The sequence below is a fragment of the Mytilus trossulus genome, chromosome 7 (genome assembly GCF_036588685.1).
Source record: "Mytilus trossulus isolate FHL-02 chromosome 7, PNRI_Mtr1.1.1.hap1, whole genome shotgun sequence".
Classification (NCBI taxonomy): domain Eukaryota; kingdom Metazoa; phylum Mollusca; class Bivalvia; order Mytilida; family Mytilidae; genus Mytilus; species Mytilus trossulus.
Window position 1 is genome coordinate 70,080,390 of NC_086379.1, and position 23,031 is coordinate 70,103,420.

General features: G+C 30.4%; 1 protein-coding gene across 2 annotated transcripts; it reads right to left on the bottom strand.

The window, feature by feature from the left end:
* LOC134725705 (uncharacterized) lies at positions 1–22,585 on the bottom strand. Of its 2 annotated transcripts, XM_063589732.1 has the most exons (7): positions 22,422–22,585; positions 20,577–20,861; positions 18,610–18,774; positions 13,978–14,196; positions 6,857–6,934; positions 5,364–5,442; positions 1–4,734 (listed from the first exon to the last, which is right to left on the bottom strand). In XM_063589732.1, the coding sequence occupies exons 1-7, from the start codon at positions 22,471–22,473 to the stop codon at positions 4,104–4,106; spliced, it is 1,509 nt and encodes a 502-aa protein (XP_063445802.1). In that variant the 5' UTR covers positions 22,474–22,585; the 3' UTR covers positions 1–4,103. The 2 variants fall into 2 exon arrangements, with proteins under 2 accessions (XP_063445802.1, XP_063445803.1); XM_063589733.1 differs by lacking the exon at positions 13,978–14,196.
* Between the last annotated feature and the right edge of the window lie 446 nt (positions 22,586–23,031).

The following is a 23,031-nucleotide window of genomic DNA, read 5'->3' on the forward strand; positions in this document are numbered from 1 at the left end:
AAAATGCATAATATATTTATTGTAAAATTAATAAAACCACAAAAGATTGTAAAAAAATTATACAACTGATTAAATTTTAAAAATATAATTAAAATTCTTTTTAATAATTAATAAATACAGTAAATTGTGAATAGAATCTTGACTAATTATCAGTCAAATCAATCATTCAAATAAATGGGATCACTACATTCTCCCTATCCTTTACAGGTGTTATAGTAAAATGTTTTTGACTAGACTTGTTATCACGAGGTCTTTAACATTAGTGCCTCTTGTTACACTGAAAGGCCACATTAAAAAATAATTTTAGGACATAATATTCTACTGGACTACTTATGTCAAGAACCCTACACATATTGGCATGTTAGGTCTTTAAAAGTAAATGATAACTTTGTGTATGGAAAAGTTAAATATATTATGAGCTTTAATAATAAAATTAAACAAGTTCTCTACATTTCATTTAAAAAGAACAAATCTAATTTGTCAATAGTAAGTTATAATCCTGATATTGGAATTCCATTTTCGCAAGCTGAATTTGTTCAACATTAACCTTTCTTTACACTTTCTTCAAAAACATGATATAGAAGACTTCAGATGTATCTAGTACTAGGGGACATCTTGATCATGCATTCTATTTTCGTTTCTTACTTATATATATTTGACAAGGGTGATTTTAACGACCTTGACTAACCATGAGGGTCTTGTACGGTTGGTACTAATATTTGATATCATAATATAATATAAACATTATATTTTGTCATGCTATTCCGTCATATCAATTACAGGATTTCCCATTTGAAAGGATTTTGGCACATACATTGTTTTTGTTCATAAAAGCAGATTTCACAAAGATCTCTCCAGATGGGTTTTCATTTGAAACATACAAATAAGTTTATAGAAGTGTACAGGTGGATTTTCCTTGCATACAACTCGAGGCAGACTTTATTTTGAAAGGTATTTTTAAAAGTGACTATACTTCATTTTGATAGAAATATATTAATCACATGAACAAGGGTTGTCTGTGCCTGAATTTTCAAGGAAATCGAAATCTGAACACAAATGCCCATGCATACAATTTAACAATTTAACATGTTGAAAAATCATCTTTGACATCTAAATTCTTAACTAACTACAATCAACTTACTTTACAGTACTTTTACTGAATTTATTTAAGGGTAAGCTAAATTCTACATTTTATGTAGTTCATCCCATTCTAAACGTATTTTAACCATATCTCCACATACACACTCACAATAATTGATTGTTTTTAAAACAATAATCAAATGAATATATGATCTGAATAATATATAATGAAATGGGAATATCTACAATGATATATTAACAAATAACATTTTTGTCTCTTAAAAACAGAAATAGTTCTGAAAACGAAAGACAATATTGTAATTATTTGCCCTTTGATATCCAATATTTTCAAAACTCTTGAACATTTCACAATAAAAAAAAATCTTTATTTAGCTTGGATTTTTAGGCAATGTTTAATTGAGAGGGGTATGAAACTGAATTATAACTGCTTCAAAAATAAGGTTAATCTTAATCAACATGAAAAATCTTCTATATAACTATATAAAATATTGCACAAAGTTTAAAATAATACAAATCATAAAACACAACTATACGCTGAATAATGATATTCAGTGGAAGAATTTATGAATGTGTCATTGTTCTTTCTTGGTGTACTCATGTACTACAACTTCATACTTTTTATTGTCAATATTGGTAAAATATTTTACTTCATAACAAACAAAATTGTGGAGAGCAATTTGAGATTTACTTCTGTCAATAAATTTATTAAGAAGAATCACATGTCTGATATTTGTTGCTATATTTATTATTGCTTTGTAGTAATTATAACTTCAAATTTTCTTTATATCTTTACAAAATTGGTTAAAAATAAATTTCCCAATTCAGAGAATAAAAACATTTTACTTCAAAAACCTTCATATTGAATGAGATTACCATTTAGATTCAAGCAATCATATTTACCTTGCTAGTGCTACATAACCATGTTATACTGGTAAATCATTTATTTTAGAGATAAGACTTAGTAAAAACACTTTATATAAAACAAAATTTACATTACACATTTTAGCACTATACACAATGAATATAGGAATGTGTATTTACTTTTCTACAATGAACTTATGGTCTATATACATATATACATACACACAATGTAAAACATTTTCTATAGGTCATAAACTGACCATAGACAGGGACCAACTATATTAAAGGAACTATAACATCCATATTTTTAAGTTAATTGCATGTTAAAAATTTGGTTGACTAGGAGACCGAAGCAAATGTTCTTTAGAGGTGCATGACATACTCAATAGAAATAATATGGTCACATTCAAATATCCATAATAAAAACTTTAGAATGCACCCTAAGCAGTAAAAAAAGGGGAAATAACTTACTAACATTTTAACAGGAACAAATCCAAAAGGTATAGATCTTCAGAACTTTTAACTGTTTTGTTAATGAAGCTGGTGTAAATTACTCAAATTTGGTTTAACCACAATGATTTAAACAGAAAATATCAATCATTTTCTACCAATTATTTCCTTGATTTTTAACATACAACATACACAATTAAAAATAATGCATATATCAATGCCACTTTAAAAGTTATTTTAACAACAATTTCTTTGATATTTCACTAAACACATACACAGTTAAAAAAAATGCATATATGAATGCCACTTTAATTTTTTTTAACTGTAAATATAAAACAACATGAGGTCAACTGACAAATAACAATACAACAGTTTTACCTACAACATGAAGTGTACATAAAAATAGGTTGACAACCTGAATATAACAACAATGGTGTCATAACCTGATAGAAATCTTGATCATGTGACCAAGCTTAGCTACAAGCATCTGACAAAGCTTCATCTTACTTTCTGTTCTGAGGTGTTTTTCATGTCAATGGGAATCTACTGTATGATTATGTATCTTTTAAAAATTTGAAAGTCAGGTGCAGGGTTTTCTCGCTGCATTGACCATCGGTGGCCTTTGACTTGTATCTGCTCTTTGGTCGAGTAGTTGTTGCTTTGACATATTTCCCATTTCCATTCTCAATTTTATGATTGATTATTGATTAGTTGCCGAAAGTCCAGTGAAAATGTTTTAAGCATGTTTGGGACGATTGAAAGTAAAACAGAGCTTTGTTAGATCCTAGTAGGTAAAGTGATGACACAAGATTTTTAATTCAATCAAATTAAATGCGTAGAAAAAATTGTTTAAATGGATTTTAAGTAAGTAATTGGGAAATCTTTCTAATAATCAGGGTTACACAGATCTGTTAGTGCATGAATTGTACTGCAATTATGTGCCATCTATTATCTATCTATCTAATAAAAAAAATTATCCAAAAAAAATCTTTCAAATAAAAGCGTTTGATATAAAAAATTCAAATTAATGCCTTTGGGATACAACTTTACATTTTACACCTGTATTTGGAATTTGGGATGTTTACTACTAAAATCAAATTTGGATCATGAAGATTTGGATACGGATTGATATGGTAACAAAAATGGTTTAACACCCAAAACTAAGCTTATCATTCTCTACTATGCTTAGTGTATTTAAAATACAAAATGTACTACAAATATAACATTGTTCATACAGTTTTAGCCCATGTTTTGTTTGAGGAACAACTTTCCAACTAGGCTATTAAATATCACTAAACTCAATGATTGACAGAAAGTGATTTCAAGTAAATAACAAATATGCCTTTTCTGGTCTGTACATTTACCACCTATCTGAAGGAAATACATGACAAAAGTCTCTATTGTGCTCTAAATGTAATATTTATCAATTACATTTTGACTGAAATGAAAATCCTAACTGTTCTTTCTTGCAATATCTAATTCTGAACTTGAACCTCATTGCTATACTGACATTGTTCTCCGATATTTAATCAAAAATAACATAAGGTTTTACAATATGTTTGAATATGCATATTTCTTTGGATAGGAGTTCCATTACACTTTACATCAGTGTAGTTTTTGGCAGGTTTCACCCTATAATACTTGAATAAATTGACCAATATATGAATAATTCTCTGCTATAATAGTCTTTCTCAATGAATTGTATCATATAATGGGTCAACCTTTTTGGTTGTACTCTCCTCGTAATCAAGCACTTGTAATTGTCCATTATCTAATGGGGTGCTCTCTTCGTAATCTAGGATCTCCAACTCATCTTCGGTGGGAGTCTGTAATCTTTCTCTTTGAAAGGTCTCATTGCTGTATAAAGGCTGGCTTTGTTGTAAATTGTTCTGTTTTTCCACACGTCTAGTATTTGCCTCCAAGTTTGTAAGTTTTGGTTTGTTTGCCGCCATATCAATATATTCATTATCATTATTTAGTCTACACCCTTCTGCTTCTTCAGGGAGATTAACTCTTTCCTTTTTCAAGTCACTCTCCTCACATTCATCAGTGTACCCCTGTGTGGCCCCTGCACATGCTCCTTTAGGTTTAAGTTTGTCATAATTATTAACCCCATGGTCAACATCTTTGGTCATCTGTTCATACAATCTATTCCTTTCATTAGTGTCCATATATATGTGACTTTCTGGTCTGGTTCCATTAGGGACATGGCCATTAGCATCATTCTGTGACACTGGAGAATACCCCTGTGTGTACCCCTGCATGTAGTCTGTATTCTCAAACTGTACGACTAAGTTATCTGAGTCCCGCTTCCTTTTCCTCCTAAAAAAAAACACAATGTCAATAACATTTTTTGAAAAGCATTTAACATTTTTTAATAGAATCAAATCACTATTTTACAATATTTTCAAAGCTCCTGTCAAAATTTTGGAGATAAACAAAAAGGAATTTGGTTTTTCAAACAAATTAATAACTTGTATGAGGGTGTTTTTGTTTGACCTCTCAGTTTCAGAGTAGACCCTTTCATTTACATGGGCAGACTGTTCATAGTTTCTAGGTGCCAATATCTTTGAAATAAATTAATCATAATTCATTTTTCATTTTATTCACATTGATTTGCATGAATAATGGTTTGCCTATCAGTAAATTGTCCTCAATAAGCCTACACCGGTGTTACATCAATGTGCTTTCTTTTGAACTCCTTTGGTTTGTAATTCCTTAGGAGCATTATACCTCTAAACAAACAAATTGTTGATCTAATTTATTCATAATAAATGTACTAGCATATCGATATATATGATATGACAGGTGGGAAAAAAAATTTAGTGTCTAAATATGTGTGTTCTTAATATACATACATATTTTTTTAAACACATGTGAAACAACATTGGCTTGCATGACGTTCTAGTGATGTTATGTGTCATAATACCTGTATCAATCTATGTATTTACCTTCTTCTGAACAGGATAAATCCCATACATACTATAACTAGAACTATAAATCCACCCAGTACTAGGCCTATTATAACACCTGAAATCACAAAACAAAAATTGTATAAATAATCATTGATTTTCTAGACTAATTTATTATAAGATTATTTTCATCAGCTTTTGGTGTAGGAATTTAAATTCCAAGATGCTGTTATGTATTGGTTTTTGTTGGGAGTCCCTTTAAATATACAAGTGACAGCAATAATAGATGATTGTATAAAGAACAAAAGCAGAAACAAAAGTCATTCTACATTTTTTGAGTCAATGGGTTTTCTTGTCTCATTGATCCTGGTGTATATCCCACATTTCTTTTTATCCATTCCTATTTAAATTTTCATAATATTTCCTTATTCTGGGTATCATTTACTTTTTAAACATTTTCAACAATAGCCCTACCCTAAAAGCTACCCTAAAAGTTCAAAAATAAAGAATTCTCAAATATAACTAATATTATAAGAAAATATGAATTTACCACATTGTCATTGTGAACACTTTAAAGAACTCAACCTTGATGAACTTAATGTTGTTATAGGACGGTTCAATACAAGTGCACTTATAACCCAGTTAAGAAAAAACGTTGTATTTCATTAAATTTTACAACCAAATTATTACAGACATCATACTTTTTTGTCATAGGGCAAATTAAACTATTAATTTTGTTTTATCTGTAATGAAGAACAGCTGTTTCAAATTTAATTACATTTATTTCTTTTTTGAAGTAAATAACTTTTACAAATATAATTGCCCTAAAATGTGCCCACTTTGTTACATAACTGCAATTGACAATTCATGTATGCTTCAGAGTGCAATCTAATTGATGAAATAAGGCTTTAAAATATACATAATATACATGTATATATATATATATATATTAACATGTGATTGATATCAATTCACTTATTAATCATGATATAATGACTATGTATCATATTTATTCACAATGTCAATATTGTAATACATTGTTCAATGTTTACAAAATATATATGTATACTGTAAATTCAGAAATTATTGCGAGGTTTTTATTATTGCGAATAATGCGTCTAAGTTGTAAACGCAATAATTAAAACTCGCATTTTGTAATATTTTAACTGAATTAAGCATGACTTTTCTCTAAATTGTAAAAATTTAAAATCGTATTCAGGTGTAAATTGACAGAATCGCAATAATAAATGCACGCAATAATTTCTGAATTTACAGTATATATAAGCATAAATAATAAAACAAAAAAATCATAAAAAATGTAGTTTTCCTGAAAGTTGATGAGGATTTGATGAGGGTTGGATAACTATTCAAAAGAAATCATCATATAATATACTATAGAAATTAATCCAGAAAAGTAGTTAAAATGCTCCATATCTTCTTTTATATGTCTATAACAAGTGTTTACATCTCATACTCTCATTAATTTGGACGAACTCAACTTGATTAAATGAAAATTATAATATATAAAATACCTTTGCTGCCATCACTAAGACCTTCACCTTGACGTGACCTCTCTATATTTTTGGCAACCTGGATTCCTATTGATGAATCTGTAAATAAAATAAATATATGTTCAATTAAAGGTATAACAGGGTAAAGAGAGGTGATATAAACACAGTTACAAACATGTAAGACATTTCACATACAGATACTGTATTTGTAATAGCTGATGGAGTACCAGATCCAGAGGGGGGGGGGGGGGGGGACCCCCCCCCCCCCCCTTTTGGACGATCAATGCATTTGAATAGGGACATGTAATTGGAACCCCCCCCCCCCTTTTAAAATGGCTGGATCCACCCCTGAGTAAAGTTTCTAAAGTTGAAACCTAATTTAAGCAACAACACTTAACAGCTGTGGGTCTTTCAAAAGATAATATATATATATATATATACAAAGGCTAAATTTTGTCTGCAAGTTGTAATGAAGTAACTTAGCTATTGCACTATGATGTCAATTTATTTTTTATTCCTTGGAGTGATAAAGATTATAATTTATCTGTTGATGTGAAATATGATTTTGACATTCTACTATTGTTTATAACTGTAATGTTTTCCTCTAGATGTTATTTGCCTGGTTTTATTGTATTTAATGATTGCAGTTTTCTTGGCATATACCCCACCTACCCCTTTTATTCAAAGTTTAGCTTATGTGCAAAACCATAAATCCTATCACTTGCTTCTCAGAGTGAGAATTTAGGCGTAATCAAGCCCTCACCCTCTTTTTATCTTACTCCCAATTTATAATATATTTCTGTTCATCTCTTAATCTTTTTTTGGTTAATCAAATAATACGGATTTATTAAGAAGCTTAAAGAACAAACACTCTTTAAGAATAATGCCTACACTATACAGAAAGCAAAATGAGATAAATATTGCAATTACAATATAAATGGAGAGAAATTCTTTCAAAACAACCTGTACATGTGTAGTCTTAAAAACATTTAGTTTCATATCATATTTTTGTTGTCAAATCACATTTGATTAAACTTTTCTACATGTTCTAGGTTTAAATACAATCTATTAACTTTTCTTTATAAACCCATTAATTCACTCCCCATATTCCTTGTTACAAACATCTAAAATATTTGGTTAATGACATAATCTTTCATTTCCTATTTGTTCTAAATTTTTGACCTTTTATATTTTTGGGTGTGAGTTTATTGTGACGACACCTTACTGATTACATAACATCACTAAATAAGTAACTTCAAATTGATTAATTTTACAATTTCTTTCTATCTTAAAATTTCATTCTATCTTAAAAGATAACAACACATGTTTTCCATAGTAGGTTGGAAAAATCAATAGTGAGAAATGGAAGTCTTTATAACAGGATTTCTCTGGATCAATATACATGCACAATATATTTAATTTAGAGATGGTTTTGTGGAATATTTGATCCTATCCCACCTATTTTTCACACAATTTATTGATTTACTAACTTCACTGTACAGTGTTTTTTGCACTTTAGGTCACAATATTTGTCAAATTCCTCTGACTGGATCAATATATACATGCACAATATATTTAATTTAGAAATATTTTTGTGAAATATTTGATCCTACCCCACACTATTTTTCACACAATTTATTGATGTAGCACTTTAGGTCACCAAGTGCACGATTTCCTAGTCTAAATGCACAAAATTCAATGACAGCAAAGTAAAATCAAATTAGCTAAACAGATGTAAACAAATATATAATATGCTAATTTAACTACAGTGGATGAAAGGACATTATAAGTCAGGGGCGGATTTAGGCGGGGGCGTGGCGGGCATGCGCCCCCCCTAAAATTTGCAAAGCATGGGTTGACTTCAACACATTTGAGTATCAGAAGAGATCATTCGATCTTTTTTAACATTCAAAAAAAATAAAACAGTCAGTTTATCAGATTCAACGTGATTACTAACCTACGCTTTATTAAAGTTCTATAAATAATTTCAAAGGAAGGTGTCAAATGTGAGCCTCAGCTTCGTTTGATGACAAATATAATAGGTTTTTACGTAGCAGTTAAAGTAAAAACAAATGTTGCATTGTATTTGCGGTTTTTATAATCAATTTGTTTGATAATCGAAGTTCCAAAACATCCCTTACTCACTTTCAAAATTTCGTCATGACACGGTCAAGAAAACAGTCGGCAGGTGAGATTCTTTTATAATATCCGTAATGAAAGATAGAAATACTGTTTCAAGCGAAAGGTTAGTTTATTAATTGAATCTCTGTGTTTATATTTATTTCTCACTTGCAACCTAAATATTTAGCCGAGTTCTGTACCGTATTACTGTATGCTGGGGATCCCAAGAAAATAAATACAACTGCGTAAATGCATCTCATTCAGATTTTAGTTGTTTGTGGCGAACACAGTTAAGTCTGGCACGACCTTCGAAAATCAAAAAAGTGAAAAATAGATAGTATGAAAGGACAATTAAAAATCGCTGGTAAAAGTAGAAGTTTTCATTTGAAAAATATATTGGTCAGGTGAGCAATTGTGATCTGTCTCGTCTCACTTTGCGTCCGTCTGTCCGCCCGTCTCTCTGTAGATTGTTGTCAGGTGTGGATTAAGGCGGCTTTAGCTTCAAACTTTAATTCCTCGCTAATTTTAACACACAATATTTCGAGATATCTACATTTCACCTCTTTAGAAGAATATTTCAACAATTTTACCTAAAAAAACCTCCAAAATTTTTGTCCATTATAATACAGGAAGTAGTAAACTCACACCTTTCTTTATTCTCACAAACCAAATTACAAAGGTATAGAGATAATTATACATATTTCAAAATTACATAAATAAATAATGTACGAAAGTACACAAATATATTTTCCCAACCTGTGTTACCTTATTCACTTGATGTAACTTACACTTATAGTTTAATGAGGAACAGTTATCAAAATTACTTTTGGCACATAATCTTTATAGACCTAACCTCAACATCTGACTTTTTAACCCTTCACATCTACTGTCCACTCAGAAAAATTTTAATGTTTTTATATTTCTGCAAAAAACTAAAGTGTCTCCAAAAACAAAGCTTGTATAACAAATTTTGATAGCATCATTTACTGAAATTGCAATAATTTATCTCTCATTCTTGTATATTGTTAAAAAATCACAATAATAAATGCTCAAATTTTCTGAATTTACAGTAATCTTTATAGACCTAACCTCAACATCTGACTTTTGAACCATACCCAAGTTCTACTGTACACTCAGACAAGTTTTAATGTTTTTATAGTCTGCAAAAAACAAAAGTGTCTCAGAAAATAAAGCTTGCATAACAAATTTTGACAGCATCATTTACTGAAATTGCAATAATTTATCTCTCATTCTTGTATATTGTTAAAAAATCACAATAATAAATGCTCAAATTTTCTGAATTTACAGTGTCTAAATTGTGGTGTATCAGATTCTTTATCAAAGACTTGTCTCCAACATTCAAACAATAAACACCAAAGAACCCTCTTTACAATTATAATAAATCCACTTCTCTACAGGACTTTGGTGGTTAGTTTTTCCATGGGCAATGATACAACATCTCAGTATCTTATATCTTATACCAAAGGAAAATAAGTTTGTATTATGAGAACGCCAGACTAAATAAAATATAAAGATCTATAACTGCTTTGCCACTTAAAAATTACATGGTGTACTTTCAGTAGGAGGCAATATGTGAAAATTTAATACAACTGAGTGAAAACTGTTCTGAGAAATTTTAAAACTTTTTTGTGTATTTCACTTTTGTGTTTTGGACAGGAAATCATTTAATGTCTTGTTTGTAAAATAGCTGGAAACAAATAATAATCTGAAATTTGAGCTTGGAGATAGAGAACTGGAAATTTCTACTTTACTTTCCTGATAAAAGCTCAAAATAATCTTTATCATAATAGGTGTCATGATAATTCATTTAGTTATCATACAAATAAACACTTCATATGAAACCAAGGGTCTCTTAGTTTCATACTCCTACAAAAACATTTATAAATTACTACAGCTGTTTTAAGTTTCCTATCCTGGTGAAATTGTAAACTGTTTACACCATCATTATGAAAAAGACTATAGAAATATTTTACTAATTACAATGTTAAATGATAGCAGTCAGACCTTAGTCAGGACTTGTATTGGATCCAAATTAATAATCACAAATATGTCATGTCTATCAATGATTTTTTATCTTTTATCAATAAGTGATTCAGATATATATTAGAAAGCAGAAGAAATAAGTCATTTATGGAAATTGTACAATATCAAACCACTTTAAATTTATCACTTACTTTATCTATTTTGCAAATGAATCTTATGGAAAAATCTCATGAAAATCCAGATATTTCAGTCTGGTTTGGAGAGGTTTCAAAGTAAGGCGAGAAACAAGTCAAATATTTTTTTCTTCTATTTTATCTCAGACAACAGTATTTTGTTCATTTTTATTTACATGTAGTTACTATAAGTGCTCAAGTGAATTATCAAATCACAGGAAGTAGTAATTAACAATATTTCCCATACTTAGAAGAATTGGTTTACATTTAATTTCTGTAAATAGGGAAGATAAAACTTTGGTTATTTGTGGTTAAAATACTATAAATGCTTTTCATTTTGATAAGAAACTTTCAAAAGTTCAGTTCCAAATATAAGGGGATTTTTATTCATTGTGGTCAGTCTTGAATGGTCAAATTAGGATTTCAAAGAATTAACTTAAATATCAAGCACAGATAACTTCTATTAAGAAATACTTATACTAAATCAGGATATTATATAAACACACTCTCCTACATAAAACAAAAGAGAACTACTAGTTTAAGTAGATTCAGGAAGTACTAGCACCATAACAATCTTAACCATGCTGTGAAAACACCCACATATAATTATCATGGTCGACATAACAAACGTGCAGCATCTGTCAACCCAAGTTCAAAAATATGTTTTGATATATTTTCCTTCCCTCATTTAATTACAGATGCTCGTAGCAGATAAGTTTTGTTCATACTTTATTTTCTTCAACTTTTTATTAGCAATTAAATGTTTTTGTACATATTTTTTTGCAGATAAATTTTCCCTGACATGAACATGTGAATGATACATGCTACTAAATACACTTTTTTCACAACACACACAGTTTTGGCATGTATTAAAGTCAGCTGGAACTGATTTTGTTGTTGTACTCAAGTTTCAGAGAAAAACATTTATTTAAGAGAAGTTAGAATGTTGGCATGCGAGCTGTCATTCTGTTATCTGTCAAACTGACCACAATAATGTTATGATTGAGAGACCCCTGTTCTGATGGAGACATGATGGCCATTTATTATTGTATAATACTCTCTTCCTTTGTACTGCAGGATAGTCATTCTGATCAGGATTGACAGAAACAATAAGTAGAATTTGTAACAAAATTCAATGTTTGTTTCTCCATCCACGTGTTTAACTGAAATTGTCAAATGCATCCCAAAACAAAAATGAAAATGTTGAAAAGATAAACAACATTCTACAAAGCCCTTCGCAAAAATCTAAAGATTGAGCAGTAGACCACAGTAGAATCAGTTATTGATATTTCATTCTCATTCTATGGCTAAAACTGTACTCCTATTACTATAAAGATCGTAAAAAAATATATCTTAGAATGGAAAGCTCAGGTGCACTACCATTTTTTTCAAAGGTCAATCTTAGCGCTTGGCAACATTTAAAAAAAAATATTCTAAGAGTTTAAACTTTTAATAAAATTATGCACTACCCCTCCCTTCACTTTGGTTTTTCCAGATTTCAATTTGGCTGCTATTCATGATTATTAATACTGCATGGTAATATTCCCAAGTTAGTTATATTTGAGTAATTTTTGTAAGAGCTTTATTTCTCATTTTTGTCTGTACACTTGGTATTTCATTAAACACAGCAGGACCATTATTAAAATGCCTGCGAATATGTATATCTTACACATTATACTTTTAATATCATTTAAATAAATGTTGACGAAGCACAATATAGCATAATGCATGGTTTTCTTGATGACTAAATATATTAATTAATAAAGAAACAGTCATGCAAAATAAGTCATACAAATAGTATCCTGTTACTGAACATGCAAACTATTAGTAGTATAATAACAACAAAATACTGTTCCTAATTAGTTAAGTGGTAGGAAATACTCAATCTTATAAACAATGATAAATATTTAAGTGATAATTCTTAAGACTTTGCTGTAGTGATACTTCCTTAAACAGAATATGTAATGTAAATAAAGATGACTATCACAAATATGATCATTGTTAAGTAAAATACAAGGTATTTAAATACAATGCCCAAAAATGTTTTACTATGTCAAATAGGTTTTAAACTGAATTTTGTCTCTATTTAGACGTCAGTGTAAAAACCCCAGCACCTCCAAAAATAATACCAAACAAAATGAATTTATAATATTTTGTGAAATTACAGTCTTTTTTTTTGTGGACTCTTAATTCTCAATAGTGCCCCTTAGAACATTCAATCCTGGATCCCTGCCTGGGCTTATTTTTTCACAAAGAGGCTTTTAAAAAAAATTACAACTTATTAATTATTTCTATAGAAGTTCCTACCTATTAAATGTTTAAAACTTATATTATAATGATTCTATGGTACTCAGAAAGCATAGACTTTCAATGGGCTCTGTCATTCATACTTTAAGAGCATCCTTAGATCTTGTATCTCAAAATTGCAATTCTAGAGAAAATTACAGAAAAATGAAAAACTATTAATTAAGACAACTATTGATTACTAGTAAGACAGCACACAGCAGCAAAAAAATAAACTTGTAACATGTATCTATCATTCAATAAAATTTTAAATAGCCATTGGTGTATTGATTTCATTGGAGACCCTGATGATACATTTGTAACTCCCCTAGTTTTAACACCTGGGAAGAAATTTCAATTTAAGCATTTCAGCATAGACAAACTTGGTTGCAACCATATAAAACAAAACATTCCAGTGAACACACATAACATATACTGTATAAATTATATACATGGTGTAAAATTCAAGCAAAAATAAAATGATAGTTATGAATGTTGCTATGTACTTTATACAGTTCTAGCTATAGAGGAACAATAAGCATGGATGATTGGTGAACAAACCTGATGGGTAGCCTTTAATAACAACATCGTGAACCGCAGTCTCCTGAGGTTTGTTATATACAGGATTAAATAAGTTCATGACACTGTCGCTTGTCACTGTACTAGAACTTGCAATACTGGTTGATGTTTTGGCGTTGGTGACGGTGACAGTGGTGACGGTGGTTGTGCTTGGTTTAGCCGTGGTGGTGGTGGTGGTTGTTGTTGTTGTAGTTAACATACCTTTAGACAGGAAAAAAGTTGGTAAATATAACAGCCATAATGCATGAAGCTTAGGAACTCCAGAAACAGCAAGCAAAAAAAGGAGCCAAATGAAATAATGAGGCGATTGCAAATCTATGAGACTACTTCAAAGCCTGGAATAGAAGAAGCTTGACCAAAAGAAAAATTCCTGTGATATGAAAAGTGTTTCCCAAACTGCAACTTAGAAGTTACCACAAAAATATACAACTACAGATCATAAAAGCTTCAAACATAGAAGGCAGAAATTGTCAAAAATTACAAAGAAAGTTTGTAAATTAATTTAGTATCAAAGCTAACTAAAAAGCATTATGAAATAAATTAAGGTAAAAACTACATTAAATTGTGCCACTATTAAATGTGTTATGAAAGTAAAAGTGAAAATGCACCACCACCTAAAATGATTTCCTATAAACCACGCATTATGCTATTTTCAGTCAAGTACAAAGTCCAAGTTTTTAATATGATATGTACCGGTCCTGCATTTAACCTTTTATGTTTACACTTTAATACCAGTGAGTTTATATTTTAAATTCTGACCCTAAATATGTTTGCTACATGGGTGTTATGTACATGAATGTAGCACTTTGAACAATGTTATTAGTGAAATTAAATATTCATTGAAATATATTATATCCTTTCATGATCTTCATGGGGTCGCATTTGCTTGATGGGAAAAAAACATTTAAATTTTCAAAGATGGAAACAAAGGAGGTCTATACACGTTGGAGATATCAGAGGTTTTTTAAAGACTTTAAATTTTGTATATAAGTGTATAACCATTGCAATTATAGTTTTGTCAACTAACAAGGCAATTAAAAAGTAAAGCAAACAAGCAGTAAAACGTTCACTATTCTTGAGTTAATTTGAACAATATTATAAAGCAGGATTAACTCTTTTTGTTGACACCCTATAGCTATTTTACAAAAATGACAAGTTTATAACCTGATCTACTAAATGCAGACACAGCATCAAGATTACAGCACTGCTCTCTAGGAATAATTCTTAAATTGGTTAGTTTTATAGATGTTTAAGTTGGGAACCGCTGTCAACATAATGAGGAAATGAATGTTACAATGTATATAGTATTTTTAGGTTGGCCTACATAAAACGTAAATTTTACTGTCGCAAATTGAGTTTTCTAAAGAGACACATAGCAGACAAATTCTTTCTCTAAGATTAATTCTTTAAATGGTTAGCTTAGATGTTCTAAGTTTTTTATTGTTGCAAATTGAGTTTTCCTAGTGATGCATACCAGACAAGTTTTATGTTCATGTTGGCCAATCTAATATACAGTAATGACAGTTATCTCATTTAAATGCAAAACTAACTGATATTCAGTTGAAGTCTTATTTTGGAGACATAAATAAACAAGAATGTGTCCAAAGTACACGGATGCCCCACTCGCACTATCATTTTGCATGTTCCATGGACCGTGAAATTGGGTAATAATCTAATTTGGCATTAAAATTAGAAAGATTATACTATAGGGAACATATGTACTAAGTTTCAAGTTGATTGGACTTCAATTTCATCAAAAACTACCTTGACTAAAAACTTTAACCTGAAACTTCCACTTTCATTTTTTATGTTCAGTGGACTGTGAAATTGAAGTCAAAAGTCCAAATTGGTTTTAAAATTAGAAAGATCATATCATAAGCAACAAGTGTACTAAGTTTCAAGTTGACTGGACTTCAGCTTCATCAAAAACTACCTTGACCAAAAACTTAAATTTGAACGAACGGACACACAGACTAACGGATGCACAGACAAATGGACGCACAGACGAACGGATGCACAGACCAGAAAACATAATGCCCTCTACTATCGTAGGTGGGGCATAAAAATTCTGTGAAACATTGTTCTTTTTATTCAGAACATTATACAAGTAAGTATGACTTCATTGATACCATAATCCTCCTGATCATAATGAAATATTTGCCACTGGTGTTAATTTAAACAACCAACAATCAATCATAACGATAAGGAATTGAGGCCTAAACGTACATCAAACATTTGTTGGCTCTGTATATACATTTAATTCAGAACAAAACTAAAATTTCATTAACACATCTTCCTAAAAGACTTTTTCTAGTATTGAAGAAATTACATATTTTTAAAATATAAAAATCAAAATGTCAACTTCCTTTAGCAGATCAATAGACAATGGAACCAATGTGCACCCTTTTAAATACATGATGTTGTCCAATCAAAATTCTGATAATTATTAATTGCATTAGAAAAGTTCTTGTATAATCTAAAGGTACTCTGTGGACACGGCAGTACTATGAACATGCACTACCAAATTTAACAAAAAGGGAACCTTTATATATATTCCCAGTCATTAAAATGAATCTCCTACGCGTTCTCATGATTCTGAAGATTTGTTTATAGGTGTACTAGATGAGGGTGAAGGTGTTAACATTTTAATGTCTTTGAAATAGAGTTATGTAATTGACAGGTGTAACCAACTACCACTACATGAGAAATGTGCCATGTAAGATATTTATGTCTGCTCTGTAGTTCAGACGTTTCCACCTTTATGTCTGTAGAATGAATTAAAAGAAAAAAAATTTCACACACTGTTTCTAAATCCATCATAAATACACAATTATCAGATTTTAAACAAAAGCTTCTACACCCTTCATGGCTTTAATTAAGAGTTTTTAAATTGTATTCATCTTGATTATATCATGAACAACAAGAATGAATTCCAAGTACATGTACATGCATAGATGTCCCATCTGCAATATCGTTTTCTATGTTCAGTGGACTGTGAAAATGGGGTTAGATCTCTAATTTGTAATTAAAATTAGAAAGATCATGTCATAGGGAACATGTGTACTTAGTTTTAAGTTGTATGGACTTCAACTTCATCAAAAACTACCTTGATCAAAAACTTTAAACTGAAATGGGACAGACGGAGGCACAAACGGACGAACAGATGAATGAACGTACGGACGGACAAACAGAGGAACGATCAAACAGACGGACATAAATGGGGCATAAAAAATCTATCAATTGACAGTTTCTATGTAGTAAACTTGGTTCTAAACATGGCTGTTAAAGTAATATGAGGATTCTAGCAGTTTCATTAATTGTAACAAATACATTTTGTAGAAGATGAAAATTGCCATGACCATCAATGAACTTACCTTACAATGATATAACTAAAAACCAATCTAATAGCAAATACCTTTATGAACCATGGACCAAATCTGTATGCCAGTTTAGTTTATTAACATGATTAACTAATATGTTTTTCTTGTATTGCAAAGCTTTAGTACAGCAAGCAAATAAGTTTATATAAGCTAAGCTTAAATCATAGATTACATCTTGCAAGTCATGTTCAAAATCGTAAAACGCTAAAAATTACATTATTCAACAATGAGGAATTAAGAAACGAAACATTTTTTTCTGTTTTTGCTTTCAATTCAACATCACTGATTGAAGCAAAAGGATATCTGTTATCAGACAAACAAAATTTGAGCACTACAATGTACATAGCAGATTTAGTTCTTTTCATGAACAACACAATGTGAGCCACATATCTAGCAGGATCTGATTACCCTTCAAAGTCACCTGAGATCACATTCTGGTTTTTTGGTGGGATTTGTGCTGCTCAGTCTTTAAATTTTACATGTACAAAACAATAAATGAAATACAAATATGATATTCGGCAACAAGCCACAACCTCTGAATAGTAGGCTCCTGACTTGGGACAGGCACATACATGTATTGAAGTGGCAGGGAAAAACTGTGTTTGGGCACATCAACTCCATTTCCATGGACAGTTGTGAAACAGTACAGAATGAACAAAAGTTGGTTGAGCTGATTATATTCATGTGAATTATGAATATAAAAGTCTTATGAGAGACTTAATTATTTTATTTATAACAAAAGGTTAAGGGAAGTCAAAAAGTGAAATGACTAATACTCTAAAGTTCGATAACTTATAGGAACACTTGGTTCAATAGCTTCTTAATATAAATAATCTTAATGTTAACAATCTAATAACACCTAATAACACTTAATATTTAAACAAAATAGTAAGCAAAAATATTTACTAAGGTGAGAAGTCAAATTATATTTCTGTATTAGCATGATTAAAACTTGTATCTTAAGTTTTTCCCTTGAAACTTGACATTTTGTACAGTTCTGTGAATAATATCATATACATGTATATATAAATCATAAAACTAGTGACATACGCCACAAAGTGTTAGTTTTTTAAAGAACTGGTAATAATAAAAAAAAAAATATAAACAATGGGAATTTATCTTTCTTTTTTTTTTAATTTCTAGAAAACATGTACAACACAAAGGAAATTAAGGAAACTGTAAAAGACTATAAAGACTACTGGCCAAAACATTAAGAAATGACATAAACACTTACGGAACTGACAGATGTATTTGTATGTAAACATTCCATTATCACACATGTAATCATGCCACCGCCATCCATCCCCTCTCCTCATACAGGCACAGTCCTCAAAAGATATAAATCCAAAAGTTTTACTAGGTTGTCCTGAATCCCAGTAGTTGTAGGTCTGTCGTTGACCTTTAAAGAAAAACAAATCTTAATATATTTACAAAGTTTTGATTGTGTAATGTACTTCAGATTCATTTATTTTCATGGGTACCAATATTGTTTTTTTTCATGGGTACTTAATTATGTGGTGGATTCATTTATTTTCTTGGGTACAAATTTTCATTGATTGCATGTCCACGGATATTCAATTAATTTCCTGGTTTTGCTGAGGTATCTGTACCATCCTGTACAAAATATGTCATTCATTGAACATTTAATTCTGTGGTTCACTTGTACCCATGAAATCCAGGAAAATAGGTTTTCAATGAATAATAATGATTGATATTTGATTTTGTGGTTTTGTCAGTCTGTATACTTGCCTGTAGAAAACTTAGTTTTGTTATACATTTAAATTTGTGATTATATACCCATAAAACCAACAAAGACTGTTATCCAATGAGTGATAATAAAAGATCTCACACATTTTATACACCTCAAAGAAGGATGAATATTTGCTTAAGAATGGATTTTTATGACCCTATTGATTCTGTAAATAATAATTGCAAGTACATGTGTTAGATAATGAAGCATTTTGTAAATTTAGCAAACAGTTCATTAAGGCCTTTTATTTATATACCTTAGTTATCATTTTCTATATAAAATAAGTACACAATATTAAGACTATTTTTCAAATTATAAGCGTTGAACTATTGGACCTCAATGAAACTATTTGACTGCAAGTGTCATTATATTTCGAGAATGAAACGTGATTGGAGTATTTTCAAAATACTGCGGGAGTAACGACTGCATGTTTTACCTATTTTATTTAGAGTTGACGTCAATGCAAGATGTAGCCTTAGCATTTGAACATATTTATGAAGTAAACATTATGGTTTGGTTTCTGTTTTTTTTTGTCTTTTCGATATAATAAAACACTTACTGACTTGATATTTGTGGAATAGTAAGCTTATTGTTCCTCGGATACAACTATTGACCTCGGCTACGTCTCGGGACACTAAACTTACTATTCTACTCTAACTCATACTCAGTCAATAAGTATACAATACTTCCTTGAGTTGTTGATAATTTACAAAATAAAACTGATATTAGATTTATTGATATTCTTTGTGTGCTTTTAATGATAGAAACAAGAGTGGGTTATTTTCAGCAAAACTGACATGCCTAAAGAGGACTTGGATAAGTTCAGATTAAGCTTATCAATGTTGGGTAGAATGATAGAAATTAAAGGTCAAGGGTATTTCAAATCACACAGCAGAGTGATACAAGCACAGGGAAGACTCATGATAAGAGCCATTATTGAACCCTGACCTTTGAAATAATGGTTTTATTCAAAGGACCAACCATTCACAATGATCCTCCGGGTGCGGGAATTTCTTGCTACATTGAAGACCTGTTGGTGACCTTCTGCTGTTGTTTTTTATTTGGTCGGGTTGTTGTCTCTTTGACACATTCCCCATATCCATTCTCAATTTTATTTATAACTTATAGATATTCCTTATAGTTTTTCAGTGTTTCCTAAGTTTACTCTAGTATTCATTGAAACACCAGGCCATGAACTTATGAGACGAAGCTTGATATTATCTGCTCATGATTATTAATATTAGTGATATTCAGTTGAGGAACTATTGTTTATAAGATAATGTCCAGATATGTAGTCAATCTACATGTGCATGTAATAGCAGCATACATGTATATCATAGATATAGGAAGATGTGGTGTGAGTGCCAATGAGACAACTCTCCATCCAAATAACAATTTAAAAATTATCTGAAATTGTTTTTATTGAAATACTATGATTTTAACATGTCTACCTGTCGTCCACCGCCATCCACCTGATCCTCTATTATGCAGTCCTATCCACACACCATTATTTTTCCACCGTAACTGATTATCCATTACTCCTTTTAAAAATTGCATGGTGCCTTGGTCTGGTATATGCACTAAGTCCCCACCCCATGCCTCGCATCTATGCCGAGCATCTACCCAAGTTTTTTCATGGTTAATAAACACATAACAGACGTCTTTGTAAGTGTAAACATTTCCATATTTACGTAAAGAATCCACGATGGGTTGACAACTTTCTGATGATACTTCAACTGCAATAAGGAAAAATATTTGTTAGCATATCAATAACCAAAACAATCAACATATTTCAATCTATTCACTTAGATAATATCCCTTATTGGGGGATAGTTACTGGGTGTGTGACGATTCATTACAGACAAAAATTTCACTGTGCATAGTGTAAAAAGTAATCAAGGTAAAACGAATTGAGAAAAAATTAGTCAAATCTAAAGTGAATAACTATTCTTCCTTTCTTTTAGACTTCCATTGTAAAAATAACATGAAATAACCTACATGGTGTATGACAATTATTTATTTATAAATGAATTTGAAGAATTGTTACCAAGTGCAAATTTGTTGTAATTTTGTTGATCTAAGATGAGTTAAGCATATCCCAACAGGTGTATCTAGTTGAAAAAGACCTTAGTGATATTTAGGATTCAGTGACACTTGATATGATGATGTCACGATAAATTTTCCTCTATGGCCTCAGACATTACTCTAGTGATGTCAAAATCTTTATTTGAACCACTGTAATATACTGTATCACTACTACCAAATGCATATTGACAGATTATGTTAGTTCTTTATTTATATAAAAGTTATAGTGAATTGTTAAAAGATGCAATCAAAACAGAAATAGGATGATGTCTGGTAAATTGTCTGGGGCTTGTATCATGTTATAAAGAATTTTAAGGTTATAGGCATAGTGTTTCATAAATCGTAACATGTGCTCCGCTAAATTAATCTTTTAAAGAATGATAAAAAAAAATCCCATATAAAAGTGAGCTAATTACCATTCTGTTTTTGAAACCAACCTTGTAAAGTAAATCCACCCACACACCATGCACATACATGTACATGAAATGTACACGTAGATTAAAACTTTGTAAAAGTGTTTAGGGCTATTTCAATTAGGAAAACAATCATTAAATAGAAATAATTAAGATCAAAGGTATTTCAGGTAAAATTTGGGCATAAGTCCATTGTAAAATGATAAAAATGTATATAGCTTTATTTAGGAACCATAAAGACACATGAAAGATAATATGAACCTACAGCTTTTTAAGTGTAAATTAAAAAAGAAAATGTACAGAAACCTCAGAACACTCACATATTTAATGTCAATTTCAATCAAATAAAAAATACCTTTTTTTATATCTTAATCTACTAATTTACTGTAATTTTTATGCATATTACATTGTATAACTTACAATGTTAACTCTCACGAACTGAAGTGGACGGTACACTTCAAACAGTACTGACATATAAAGTGAGTATTCAGAGGGAAAATTTAGTGTATTAAACTGTGTTGTGATTTCGTTATTCAGATATTACCTCCTGTGATTATTTAGATTGGCACCCCCTTTTCTAAACAGTTGAAAAAAACGTTATCATAGACCAAAGTACACGAGTCAGGTTTATATGGGATATAATTGAATTGAAAACTCAACAGTTATCACTTACATAGAATCGACATGCGTAGATATTGCAGCCTAGCACTGTCAAAAATACGTACTTAAAAGTTAAAGTGTAAACAGATAAAAGTCAAACACAAGCAATTTACACGATATGTTCGTATAGTTACTTACCCGATTTATATAACATCACAATAAGTATAAATATATACTGTAAATATTCCATTGTTTCTAACTTCAACCTTCACAATGGTGATACAGTGAGTAGAAATATTAATATATTAATTGTAAACAGTCATGATGATTGGATATGTTAAGGGTTTTCCAATGTCAAGGTTACTATGGTCTGTTTCAGGGAAACATGTCTACCGTCAGACATGTACATGTTTCCGAAAAAAAACTTTTCCGGGAAATACAAATACAAATACCTAGGTGTACGGCTCTTTATCCGCAGTTGCTGATGACAACACGAAACTTAAATAGAACCAAAATGAAATATTGACTGATACGTAATCAAATATATACAAATACCTTATGCTTTAAATAACTTGAACAACAGAGACATATAACGTTTCTTTAACTTACCTACTTGACGTTTCATTGTAGTCCAAATAATTATGACGTCTGGGACGGCTATTTTATTTTTTTTCTGGGACGCCTTCCTAGCCTTGCCAGACGTCATAATTATTTGGACTAGTTTCATTGTTGGTCGGTATTTTCAGGGAGGTCCGCCTTTTATTAGTTTAAAACGTTGTGACGTCATATAAAATAAAATAGAAACGTT

Bases quoted from the DNA above. Each gene is read 5' to 3' on its own strand.
- LOC134725705 (XM_063589732.1), bottom strand. From the start codon at position 22,473: ATGGAATATTTACAGTATATATTTATACTTATTGTGATGTTATATAAA. The intron at 18,775-20,576 runs GTAGACATGTTA...TTTTCTTTAAAG, and splicing joins TGGATGGCGGTGGACGACAG to GTCAACGACAGACCTACAAC. The intron at 5,443-6,856 runs GTATTTTATATA...TTGTGATTTCAG, and splicing joins TCTTAGTGATGGCAGCAAAG to GTGTTATAATAGGCCTAGTA.